This window comes from Microtus ochrogaster, linkage group LG10 (genome assembly GCF_000317375.1).
Source record: "Microtus ochrogaster isolate Prairie Vole_2 linkage group LG10, MicOch1.0, whole genome shotgun sequence".
NCBI classification, from domain to species: Eukaryota; Metazoa; Chordata; class Mammalia; order Rodentia; family Cricetidae; genus Microtus; species Microtus ochrogaster.
In genome coordinates this window covers 10,347,522-10,361,045 of record NC_022035.1, presented here as the reverse complement: position 1 = coordinate 10,361,045, position 13,524 = coordinate 10,347,522, and the positions used below count along the sequence as shown (strand labels likewise).

General features: G+C 36.5%; 1 protein-coding gene across 1 annotated transcript in view; it reads right to left on the bottom strand.

Moving 5' to 3' along the window:
* Foxp2 (forkhead box P2) overlaps window positions 1-13,524 on the bottom strand; it is a 497,529-nt gene that overhangs the window by 15,308 nt on the left and 468,697 nt on the right. The window contains exon 18 of the mRNA XM_026787547.1: window positions 12,697-12,860. Within this exon, the coding sequence (XP_026643348.1) occupies window positions 12,697-12,860 (164 nt within the window). The remainder of the gene's footprint in view (window positions 1-12,696; window positions 12,861-13,524) is intronic.

Genomic DNA, 13,524 nt, shown 5'->3' with positions numbered 1-13,524 from the left:
ATATGTGTGTGTGTGTGTGTGTGTGTGTGTGTGTGTGTGTGTGTGTGTGTGTATTTGTATTTGGTTTTAATGCTCAAGGAGCTGTGGGTATGACCTCAGAAGGCTTTGGCATTAGCAGTGAAAATGACATGCCGAAAGTGAAGTTATCCACATGTCTCAGTGATTCTGAAGCTAGTGGCAACAACAGCAACAATAATATTGATCCATGCTCTCTGTAAACATTACTTAGATCTAATTTCAGTCTGTGATTTTATGCCATTTTACGGAAAAATGTTTTTGAATGAATGCTTAAAAAGCGGGGGCCTTTTGGGGTAGAAGGGGAGGAGCTTGGACCTGCCTTAACTCAATATGCTTTTGTTGACAATCATGGGAGACTTTCGCTGTGTCAGCAGGAACAGGAAAGGGGTAGATTGTGAGGGGTGGGGTGGCAGAGGAAAGGTGGGGGAGGACTTGCGGGGAGGAGGGGGAAACTAGTGATATAAAATTAATTTATAAAAAAGAGGGCATTCAATTTTGCTTTCTCAAATAAAAAAAAAATGCTTTTCCATAGAAAAGTAACAAAAGAGAAAAAGGGTACTTGAAATTAAAAAATAAACTTTAAATACATTTGATTTTTTAACTAACATATGAGGAAATGAAAGTGGAATGCTTATGCAATTATAATATACATATTTACTGTGAAAATATTCAAATTACTTTAAACGATCTATCTATGAAAATAGTTACCATTCTTATAACCAAAGCTTTCCAAATCAATTCTAGTACATTATCACAATCTACTGTTTTTCTGCATACTGTCTTAGGAAACAAGCCTTTTAAGAAATATGTATCCTGTACTCTTGATGGTCTTGCTTAATGTCTTCTCTCCACATTTTAAAATTACATGTACCTTATAATATTTTCAGAGACCAACCCATTCTAAGATTTGGCGCCAAAACTTTTTCTCAATCTTCTAAACTTGTGCCTCTCCTGGAGGCCCGGCCAATGTGAAGGACAGAGATGCTAAGAAAGAGAGCCATGGTTTAGTCACGTGTCCATTCTCATCAGACATGACCCTAAAACTGAGCTGAATCAGTTACACTTGTGATTTCTGTAGGCAAATAAACAGTCAATATCAGTAAATTCCATTAAACTCAATCTAAGAACTGCTTTTATGCTAACCCTAACTGACAACTACACCCTTCATGATGTAGTTTTATCCCTCTGTGTACATGAAAGCTTTCTTCATCCCTTTGTTTTGGTTTCTGTAATGATCGACATACTTGGCAGATGGAAAAACTCAGACTATGTCATATAGGGGATATTTCACTAGTAAGTGTGCATTTGTGGTTATTAAAAAAAAAGAATTCCGTTTGCCTTATTTGAGGGATCTGCAAAGTAACAGTTGATTTTTGTATTCCAGTTAATCGCTCAGTTTTACAGAGGCAGTCGGTAAATGCGTATTCTCAAACCACAGAGGGCAAGTTACATTAATACACTGACTTGCTGCCTGAAGGAACGTGTTGCTCCTTTTGTTGTGAAAATTATAAGGACCTAAGGCATCAGTGAAGGAGAAGAAATGTTAATGTTTGCCTGCACCCTACAGCAGAGTCACAGTCCAAGAGCAAAGTTTATCTTTTTAGATTGTGGTCACACAGCCTAGTCCCTAGAGGGATGTAAATTCTCTTCACTTTATCCTTGTTCAAGACTTAGTTAATGGTCCTACATACTCTTCCTGCCTTTCTTTTGAAGAAGAAAGTTCTATAAGTAGAGTGAAATATTCCAAATCCACTTAAGTCAATGGAGGTCAGACTAGTATCTCAGTAGTGCTTTCTCATTTTTAATTAGGACAATATTATCAAATATAATGATTAAAGTATTTATACTTTGTAGTGGTTTGTGAGAGACTCAATGATACAATGTAAATATGATTAAACTATAAAGTTTGGCGTGAGTGCTTAGTTGTGCAAAGCTTGCTGCTGAGTGTGCAAACTCTGAATTCAACCCCTAGTACCACAAACAGTACTGTTATATCCATCAGTCAATCAATCTATCTCTTTCAATGCAATGTAAATGAATATGCATATGTACTCTCTGAAGCTAGTGATTAAATATTGTCTTAAAATACATGATATATGTCAGCAATACTGCGAAAAATATTTCTGAACCATAACTACAATACAGATTTCAATAAAAACGTATCAATAATGTAAAGATTAAATGTTACAAAAGACTGAAATTTTTTATGTGGTTTATTCATTATAGGATATTTCCTTATCACCTTTAGTCATATGTCCTAGTTATTTGAGAACACTTTAAATATATTTAACATAGTGTATCTCCTAAAAGAAAAGTACAACATGCTCCTGTCCCATAATAGTGTGCTGTTACTGTAAAACATTACTTCTCAGAAATATTCAATAGTATATTCCGAAACTGCAATTGATGTTTATTTGTACTAAATGCAATTTGAATATTTTTGACATCAGTGGGATATAAACCTCCAAAAGGAAAAGTTCACAGTCATACAATTCTCCCGATCCTTTATTTACACTTGTGTCCTAACTGGTAATTAATAACAATTAAAAATTAAAAAATATAATAAAATATTAGGATAGATATTATATGGAATATTATATACACTGATTTCATGGTTTCTGTTGATTTTATAAAACAATGTCACAAACTGTCTAGTTAAAAGAAAATTCAAGAGCAAACTGGGGTTTCTCTTAAGTAACTTCATTCCCCTCAGTATGTAGTACAGACTGTCAAACAAATAACAATAACCATTGATATCTAGGCTAGTAAAATAAACAAGATATACAATTAGCAATCTGTCAATTTCATATTTGTCTAATACATTTCCTTTCAATTCTATTTGCCAATGACAAAACCCTTGTTCATCCTATGTAAATGATTTTCATATATAAAATTCTAAAATATAAACACAGAAATCTTCATGATAGAGCTAATTTTATGAGAATGATTGTTTATATTTGCTACTTTTGAATAAATAACTTCTATTTAATTGATTGGAAATGCGTAAAAATTGCAAGCTTAGTTATTCCATTTATATAGTCTGTTTGAAATGAAAAACAGTGTCTTCAAGAGAAATTGGTGATTTGTTGTTTAAGAGACAGAGTTTATTATAACACGTTATAGAAATAAACTTATAAGTAAAGTTAAAATTTCAAATAAAATGTTTACTTTTTTGGGTTATGGATATTTATCATCATCATTTAAGGAGGTTGTTTACAAATTGTTATTAGTCTTAGTCAAAGAAAAAAAATAAAACAAAAAAGGTAAATTAAAAAAAATCTCTAAAGGAAAAAGGGAGATATAATACAGAAATATGAGATAAAGAGGTACATTATTAAATCTACTTTAATCCAAAAAACAACTATTAATTTCAAAATATTTTACATTGGTATGGATTTTGGTTATTAATACAAATTTAAAGTTAATTTTGTTATACTGTATGTATGCGTCTACTCTAGGTTTAGGGTACTATGTTTATATAACTCATTTAAAACTACGGGGATGTCCCCAGCTAGGTCCTTGGGCAGTAGAAGAGAGGGTGCCTGAACTGGCCTTGTCCCGTAGTCAGACTGATGATTATCTTGAATATCACCATAGAACCTTCGTCTGGCGACAGATGGAGATAGAGACAGAGACCAACATCGGAGCACTGGACTGAGCTCCCAAGGTCCAGTTGAAGAGCAGAAGAAGGGAGAAGATGAACAAGGAAGTCAGGACCGCCAGGGGTTGGTCCACCCACTGAGACAGTGTGCCTGATCTAATGGGAGCTCACCAAAGCCAGCTGGACTGGGGCTGAATGAGCATGTGATCAAACTGGACTCTCTGAATGTGGCTGACAATTGGGACCTACTGAGAAGCCAACGATAATGGCAATGGGATTTGTCTCTACTGCATGTACTGGCTTTTGGGGAGCCTAGTCTGTTTGGATGCACACCTTCCTAAGCCTGGATGGGAGGTGGGAGGGCCTTGGACTTTCCACAGGGCAGGGTATCCTGCCCTCTCATAGGACTGGAGGGAGAGGGGGAGGAAGAGGGGGAGAACAGGAGAGAAATGGGAGGAGGGGAAGAAGGGGAAATTTTGAATGGTATTATGTATAAAGAAATGTTAACTTTTCAAAAGAAAGAGAAAACCATTTGGTAAATTTTTACAAAATGAGAGCTACTCGGGCTAATATCAGCATGCTTACACTTCTGGCCATAAAGAATATATGTCATTCTACTTGAGATTTTATTCTTTCAAAATATATTCCAAATTTTGTTGGTAGTAATAGATAGACTTTTATAGTGTAAACCTAAGAACATTATAGAGAAATACTTAATTTTTCAGTTCAGACAAAAGAATGACCGTATTATTGCAGCAACCAGGATTAAAAAACCTCACTCTCATTTTACCAAGAAGTTACAAAACATGTTTTGATTAATATATTTTATTTTTAAAATTTAATATTGTCTAGTATTTTTGTAAATTAAGATAATATCTGATATCATTTAGTATTAAATGTGATATAAAAATTGTATATAGATATTTCCTGTAGGCAGAAACTTTACATCAATCCTACAAAATAAAATTTTTCTCTTGAAGGAGACAAAAACATTCCTTCTTAAAAAATATGTGACCAAGAAGTAGGCAATAAAGCTTGGACAGAACCAATGTTCTTCCATCCCAAAAATACCAGGCAGGGTATCCTAATAACTTCCACATCTGCTAGATATAAACAAATAAATTCTATTTTAAATTTAAAGCTAGGATCGAGTTTTAATATTAGAATACTTAATAAACCCTTTTTTAATGAAGCAGACATTTTAGTATTTGATTGCAAATTACTCTTATTTTCAGAGAATTTTTATGCTCCCTATGGATGTATAGTAGTACTGGAATATTCTGTGTTTCTTACATGTATGATTTTCACAGACTTTCAAAAAGGACTCTTCCATTTCTCATCTGTCATTAATCAAAATAAAATTATTGCTCAGATCTTGACTCTTACTTAGCAAGTAGTGCTTCTTTCTTGTTTTCCCAACTCCGCTTAGAATCACCCTCTAAATCTGTTTGGCCTTATTCCTTGGACAAAGCTTCAGTCTGCAACAGCAGGATGCAAGGGTTCATGGGGTATGTGTACTAGTTTCTGTCTAAAGTAACTTGGCTTCTTCGATTCTGACTTCTTGAAGATCTTGATCTCAGTCTTATAGTTGGACTTAGAGCTCTGACGGCCCCATGGGTTGGTGGCTACCCTGTTTGCCCTGACTGTGGCTTATTTTTTCTCACTGTCAATTTTCCGCAGCAAACATGTTCTCCTTCTCAGTTGGCTTGACTGAAGTTGTCACCTAGGGTATCTTTGTAGGCATTCATTTTTGCCTAGACTTCACATACTTCATGAACTACTACATGTGTCTAGTCTTTGAGACTGGCTGCTCTGGTAGACCATATCCCTTGCTCTGACAACTTCAGTTTTCTCCTAAGCATGCATGATTAGAAAATGAAAACAGTATGAATCTGTTATGAACCTAGCGCATCATCTTTTTGTTAATTACCGAAAGGACTGTGGCTTTAATGTTGCCGTTATCAGCAGTAAGATAACACAGCATAACCCCTGACTGCCAATCCTTTCATCTCTTAAATGTTTAGCTAATGATACTTCAAAGCTGAAGAACAGCTTAAGAAACATTCATTCTCTCTAGTGACAATAAACTGTTTAATTTTTTGTTGCTTATATAAATTAGATTGATGTCTTTCTGTCTATCTATCATCTACCCGTTAGTTAATTCTATCCTAATGATAGATACTGTTTATGGAATACAGCATCCCTGTGCTTTAATGCATTAATTCACATCTAAATATCATTAATGATTTATAGAAATGGTAAATTTTAATTTATTTAAAGGAGGTCAAATATGTCGACTTCCTAATTCCATTGTCAAAAGCAAAATTTAAAATTTTGGGGGAGGATATATAGAGTCTTTACTTTTTTCTGCCGCCTAGAAGTATTAAAAAATAATATACAAGCAATATTTGTTCTCTAACCATTTAGTGAATGATTCTTGGACCGTTAAAGATAGAAATTTTCCTCAAATGGCAGAGAAAAGGAAGATGTATCTTCTAACACACACCCTCTTTAGAAATGAAACAGAATCAGTATGCTACAACACTGTCCGCCAAAGTCGCCTGACACACTTAGCCTAAATTGTGGGATTTCACACCATGGATGTCAGATAACATCAGTGAAGTTCTATGAAAACCTTCAAAACCCTATAGGAACCCACAAAGTCCCACAGTTGGCACGGTGGGGACATCAGACATTTTAGCAGAAGACACTGTACCTATGGTAGAATCTTTTTATTAAGAGGAACTAGAAGGATTTGTAAGTGCCGCATACAGGGACTGGAATAATGTCAAAGAGAACAGCAGCTACTGATCCATACTTGCCGCACTCGACAAAGGCGAAGAGATGACAAAGAGCTGCCATCGTCGTGAGTTCTGCACAGTCATTTCGGAAAGAGATCTCAAAGCTAACTAGCAAAGTTAATGAAAAAGTTTAGACGTTAAAGAAAAAGGGAAATAAATCAGAACAAAAAATTACCAGAGACCTAGAAAGGCTAGGAGATAAAAATTAAAGATGAGTGAAACAGTGTTAATGAATAAACCTGGCACAACACACGTGAAGCCGAGAAGGACTTTTTCTTTCAGAACTGTATAGTGTGACATAAAGGCCCACAACAGCAGACAAATAAGACTTCACAGCAGCAAAAACAACGAGAGGGAACGCACTGGCTCAGATGATCAGTCGCTTTTAACTTTTTTTTTTTTTTTTTTAAAAAAATTTAGAACCACACCACTTTCAAATGCTTTTTTGTCCACAGGGAGAGCTAACATTTGTGGAAATTTTTATATAAAAATATCACTAACCAAAGGAGTAGAATCTGCAAATTTTAAGTTTTAGAAAAAGAAAAAAAAATGGGAGGCAAAAAGGAATGTTATAGATTTGAAAATCATGTCTATGATGACGCACGGTGTAGTCTCAACACCATCTTAGAAAATGGGAATCTGGTTGACCATTTCGGCTATCTTTGCGACAAGCTGTTACTGACAGGAGAGGCAAAGTCAAAGATGCTGCCAAGATGACCGAGACACGTATGACTTAGAAACTTTGAAGGTACACAGAGTACACACTGGTCAGAGAGGTAAATACGACTTGACTGCAATTATCTACCAACACATACCCCTTTCCCAGGACACACACGCCTCTCAACCCCAAATGCTTGCCTTCTAAAGACACAACAATTTGTTTTCTAACCTTACATGTAGCAAAGTAATAATGTTCTCTCTAGTATATCACTAGCTCTTAGGTATTTTCTCCCATCAGATGAAGAAAGTGATAATCACTTGCAACCGAGATTAAATATTGAGCTAAGAAAAAAAGAGAGTAAGGGGGCTAAGAAAAACTTGTAAGAAGTTATCTGAAAATTCGCCAGTGGAAAACACCAATAGTCAGATGTAACACCCCATGAAAATGAGCATCTTTGTGTTGAAAGGCCTTAGCAGAGACAACTTAGGGAGAACATTAATTCTGATCTCTAGATAGAGAGCTGGAAAACGCAAAAATGAGGATCTCATTTAAGACTGCACAAGAGAAGGTGAATCTGAGCCAACTCCTTGAGGGTGGGGAGCAATCGGTGCTTGATAAGGAAGAAACGGTGGGGCTGTGCTGGTTATTGGGACTTCATCATATTGTGGCACCATTGCTTGCCTTGGGTTGGGTAAAGGAATCATGTGGACTACTCTGTCAGTATGGCTTCTCCTTTCATGTCGGGTTCGAATATTTCTTTCTCTTCTAATTTAACACACGTGAGAAGGCAGTACGCTCAAATTACTTCAGTGTAAACACAACATCAATCGAACTTTATAAATAATTTAAAAAATAAATATATAAAGTCCAAAGCATCCTTTACACTTGTCCATAAAGTGGGATGGTCTGAAAACTCTTTGAATAGTGCTAGAAAATGGAGGTTTAAAGGGCTGAGGAGATAGTTTAGCTGGTTAAGTGCTGGGTACGGAAGATTGAGGACCTGAGGTTGGATCCCTACACCACCTGATGCTCATATTAGAGCTATTTATTGTTCTAAAGCTTTGATTTCCCTTCTTCAGGGATCTAGCCGGGTCATGAATTTTATTCCTGTAGGTAGTGCTTTGTGTAGCTACGCTGTTTCCAATGACCTGGCCATATGTCTAAAACATTATACATTCTTAACAACCTTGGCCTTAACCTAGGGGTATCTGCAGAATGAGCATGCCTGTCTCCTGCACATCCAGACGCAAGAAGATCCATTCAGGAATGAAATGGGGAGCCACTCTGTTAGAAGCAAGAATCTGAAGTGAAATTCTGACAGAAAAATTAATTGGGAAAACCTCCTGGGAAACAGAATCATCATAACAAGGGGAAGAAGAATTTATGTAAGACAACACTGAAACAAAATACAGGGTTGAAAAGCAGACAGTCTGGGACAAAAATGGATTTATTTGGAAAAGCTTTCTTTTGCAAAAACGAATTTTGTAGTGTAAGAACAGTATTAGAAAGAAGGGTGGAGTATTTAGGGAAATGGCTGATATCTCTAGCAACTTCAAGTGCACATTCACGTCCGACCGCATCACTATTATGGAACTGAATAGAAATCTAAACAAACTATGCATTTCTCATGTCTTTGTTACCCCCAGAATCTGAGGACATTTAATTTTTTTGACTCCATAAGCAAAAGTATGACGTTATCACTTTTCATTTTGGCTCTGTCTTCTATTTTTTTTTTTTTTTCGAGACAAGGTTTCTCTGTGGTTTTGGAGCCTGTCCTGGAACTAGCTCTTGTAGACCAGGCTGGTCTCGAACTCACAGAGATCTGCCTGCCTCTGCCTCCCAAGTGCTGGGATTAAAGGCGTGCGCCACCACCGCCTGGCTTTTCTGTCTTCTATTTTACACTAATCTTAGAGTGGCCATGAGCTTTGTTCTTTTTCTTCTTAGAACAGAGTCAGGTGCTTTGCTCATTTTTATGCTAAAAGACTTCTTAGATTGATTCATTTTTTTCCTCCATTCCTTGCATTTAATTTAAGGCAGATACTATAGTCACTATAACCTACTAAAATCACTCTTACTCATCCAGATGTCCTAATTAAAAACATCCTGATATTACTGCTGTCAACTACTGTACATGCAATATGATTTCAGAGAGTTTGCCTCCAAAGCAGACAGTGATGCACCAAACCCAAGCCCATAACACTGATCAAGCGCCACACTGACGAGCACAATACCATAACTTGCTAGTTAGTAACTTAGTGGTCTGGTCCCATCTTCATATATTCTAAATCCTGTATTTACCTATGTATTCAAACTTCCTGTCCAACCCAATTCTTCCTGTTTCTGGGCACATGAGTGACTAATTCTGGATTAGTATTTTCTCTGTTAAGGTTGTTCACTGCCAACTACTTCAGTTAGTATTTTCTTATGTCTCCAATCCCATTTCCCACTGACTGTGAGCAATGAGCTCCCTGCTTTCCTCTGTTTGCTCACTTTTAATGGGGTGTTTACTTCAGGAACTATAAGAGAGGTTAGAGCCAGAGAAAAGATACTCTTTGGGAAAACGATCTAGAAATGTAGTTTAGTGGACAGAAAGTATTAATACTGCAAAGTGCGCTTTGTGTTGCTTTAAGTCTTGCTTATGATTGCAACGGGATATTACAATCAGTCCTATCAATCAGTACTAAGTAGGGATGTACCATAAGAAGCATCATTATTCCCAGGCACTCAGTTTATTTGCGTAAATCTCACAAGGTAGGCATTACTAAGACTTCGGGGGAGGGAGAAGGAGGAAGAAAAGTAAACCAAGGAAAAAGAACCTGTTCATTCCCATTGGGTAGTGCAGCATCTGAAGCCGGACCACTAACAATCTGATGAGGTTGAGCTGCACTGTCTCTCTTTCATACTAATATCTGCATAACTAGTTGCTTCCAAACAGCATGCAACTTGAATTCACCCAGGGACACACACACACACACACACACACACACACACACACACACACACACACACACACACAATATTGCTATATAAATATTTTATAAAATAGGGTTTTTTATTTCTATTCAATCTCAAAATTCTCTGAACAGTATTCAATTAGATGCAAGCACATTTTAATTGGTTGAAACATGTCAATAATGTTCCCTTGCCTTGCTTCATAATAAACACAAAATGCTTACAGTTCTTTTCATACAAAGAGACACTTTAGAAGTATAGAATTGACGATGTGGGATGCTGCACTGATACCTGCTAATACCTGAACAGACCACAGAAAGCTGATGGAGCAGCTCAGAGAGATTGGAAGTATCAATGTTGACTCAATATTTTGCAGGATAATTACAAACTTGATTTTCATTTATATTACTCTGGAAAAGGCAAGGTAAGGGATTCCTCTAATTTTTAACTTTTTTTGAAATCTATTTCCTACACAGAAAAGGAGGCTTTTGTTTCATCTATAGAAAATAAATGCAGATATTTTTTTCTATGTGTTGGTTCATGTCAGTATAACATACATAATTCATTAACTGAATGACTTTTGTAAAAACTGATAATGCTACAATATGAAAAAATCAAATATATTTTTAATATGTTTTGCATACTACTATTTCTTTTAGATATTTCATAATTAAACTTTAAATTAACAATAAACTGAATGATTGGAACTACCAATTGTCAAATGAAAAATACTATGGACTCAACAAAGCCATTATTTAGTCAAATTATTATTTCAGGTTCTAAAATACAGTGTTTAATAAACTATTTTATTAAGTCATTAATTTTTTATTCTAATATTCATAGCACTGGACAATTAAACTTGTGAAAATCTCTTCCTTCTTCATGGTTTGCATCAGCAGCTTCACACTGCATGGGAGCAAGGGAAAGAGCACCCACAGTTCACACACTGCCTTTACTAATGCCTTTCATATAAGCTCCCCCCTTTTAAATGCAGAAAACCAGGATCTAACTCTTGTTGGGTGTTTAAAGATGAATTCTTTCAGCATTTGCATAGGGAGTGAGCATTAGCACAGCCAGGAGAGCAACTGAAAGGAAAAGCCTCCAGCTACCACTGCATGGCTGACAGGGTGATGATGCTGTATGTGAAAACTTTTGTCTGATTGCTCCTTTTTCTTGCTTAGAGTACGGCTAGTCTCGAGAGCATATATTCATGTTCTTTTTACTTGGGGTTTTATCACTCCTTTTGTATTATTTAATACAACTAAAGACACTTCCAAAAGACGGATTTTTCCATTTTGGAAAAGTAATGACTTGGAATCTGAGGAAACACTTTAATGACTGCGGTGTGTTCTGCAAAGACGATGGAGTGGAAGTACCATCCATCAGTTAGGCAGACGGTCTCAAAGACATCTGGTGTCAGTGGAAGGTCTTTTAAAAATCAACAAAATAATAACTTGCAAAAGGTCAAATAAAAATGGGTACATAGCAGGGTTCTATGTCTCTTTCAGAGCTTTGACTGGACACTTAGTGGGGGATACAAAGAGTCCAGTGTGGTAGCACATGCCTGTAATCCCAGCAATGTTGAGGAGGCTGAGACAGGAGGGATGTGAGCTTGAGCCTGTGCTACAATGTGAGACACTGTTTCATGAACAAAACAAAAGATAAAAGAAAAATCGCAAAGAATAAAATATAAAAATGAAGGCAAGGAGTAATCTTGTATCAGTAACGTGCCTCTAAGCAGCTCTTAGAGTAACTCAGGGAAGGACAGCCGAAACATGTGAACATCATCCCACCAGCTAAGAAGCACATGTACTTCAACACTCAGCTTTAATTATTTCTCCAGGAATGCTCGTTTTTGCCAGGGTCAGTACTTTTTAGTAAACAAGAAACCGATGTGCCTGACACTACTGAATAAGACCTGGCATTTAAAAAAGTGTCATACACTTTCCTGAAATCCACAATACATCAATTTTTAATACTTCTCCTTTCTCAGCTCCATTAAAAAGATGGTAGGGGAAAGATTTTAGAGTAATTAATGATATAGTTAGCTGCTAAATATTAATAGGAATCGTAGTCTTGCATAAAATATAACATATAAACCTTGCCAATACAGACGCTCCAGTAATTAAGCTTGAATATGTAATTACACTGATTTATAAGACAGGCAAAAAGTTACACTTTACCAGCTTCTGTGTAAACTGTGGGTAACAGTTAAACTTTGCATTTTACGCTTTATAAAAATGGGCAATGTCTTGACTACAGTTCATAAATGGTTTAGAGTCCTGTAATGGTAGTAAAAGTTATGACAACTTACCCTATCACGAATATTCATATTATGCCATATAAACCAAACTGTGATAAAGACCCACCCATAAGATGGAGATTCTTCAGAGACAGCAATTAATGCCCAGCAGGGCTTTAGTAAGTAGTATTAAGAATTTGTAGAAGAATGTTATCAACACCAAATAAGCACTTGGGATAATCTTTAAGATGTGTGAGCAACAATTTACTTTATATATTACGGACATGGTACAAGACAACTTTACTTAAACTTTTATGATTTTACTCAAACACCATGGTAAACTTCAGAAAAAAAAAATACCAAACTCAGAAGCATGAGAATATATTTTCCTCCTTTTCAGGAGTCTGTTAACCACACTTACATGTGTGGCTGAGGCGAGCAGCCCGGACTGCTGTTCCCATTACTGTCGATGTGGTCCAGGGAACCATTGAGGTCTTCATGGACGGCCTGCAGGAGGCCACTGGAGGCGTTATTGATCAGTCCAGGGTTACTTAGCAAAGGCAAACTGCTCTCTGCCAAGGCAGCCTAGTGGATGGACAAGGAGCAAGATAGCTTTAGCACGCCTGCCCTCTGACATCACGGAAACAGCACATCTCTCTCTCTTCAGCGCTTGCACACCGCCTTACAGATATTTCAGAAGCCCTTAAATCAAATGTATGGGAAGACAAAATTCCTAAATGGTCACTCGCAGTCAAGACAGCAAGGACATTATTGTGATGTGAACATATAAACATTAGCTCCCACAGCAAACTTTCACACTCATGTGTTAACCTTTTGCATAATGAAATGTTGATTCCTCACGTGTTCAGAAATACTCTGGGATAATATAAGCAGTTGCTCTGCTCTTTAAAAATGACCAGAACTTAACTCAAAATAAAGAAGTCCTGACATTTGCCTCCTCTGCATAAAAATTATATATTATAATTAAACTTTAAAGTTTTTGCCACAAGCACCATGTTCCCCAACACTATGATGTGAAATCATTTATGACAGCCTGGATAAATATTAATGCATAGCCACATGCATTTGCAAAAGCTTCTATCAATCTAGCATTTGCAGGAAAACTGAGTGTTCCAGATTTTGCCACAGGGTGTCCTTCTTGCTTCTTCACATCAAAAGTAGCTTGAATAAGAATCAGTGTTTTCCATAGTACTAGGTACTACAACTTCCTTGGATGCTAAACCAACTA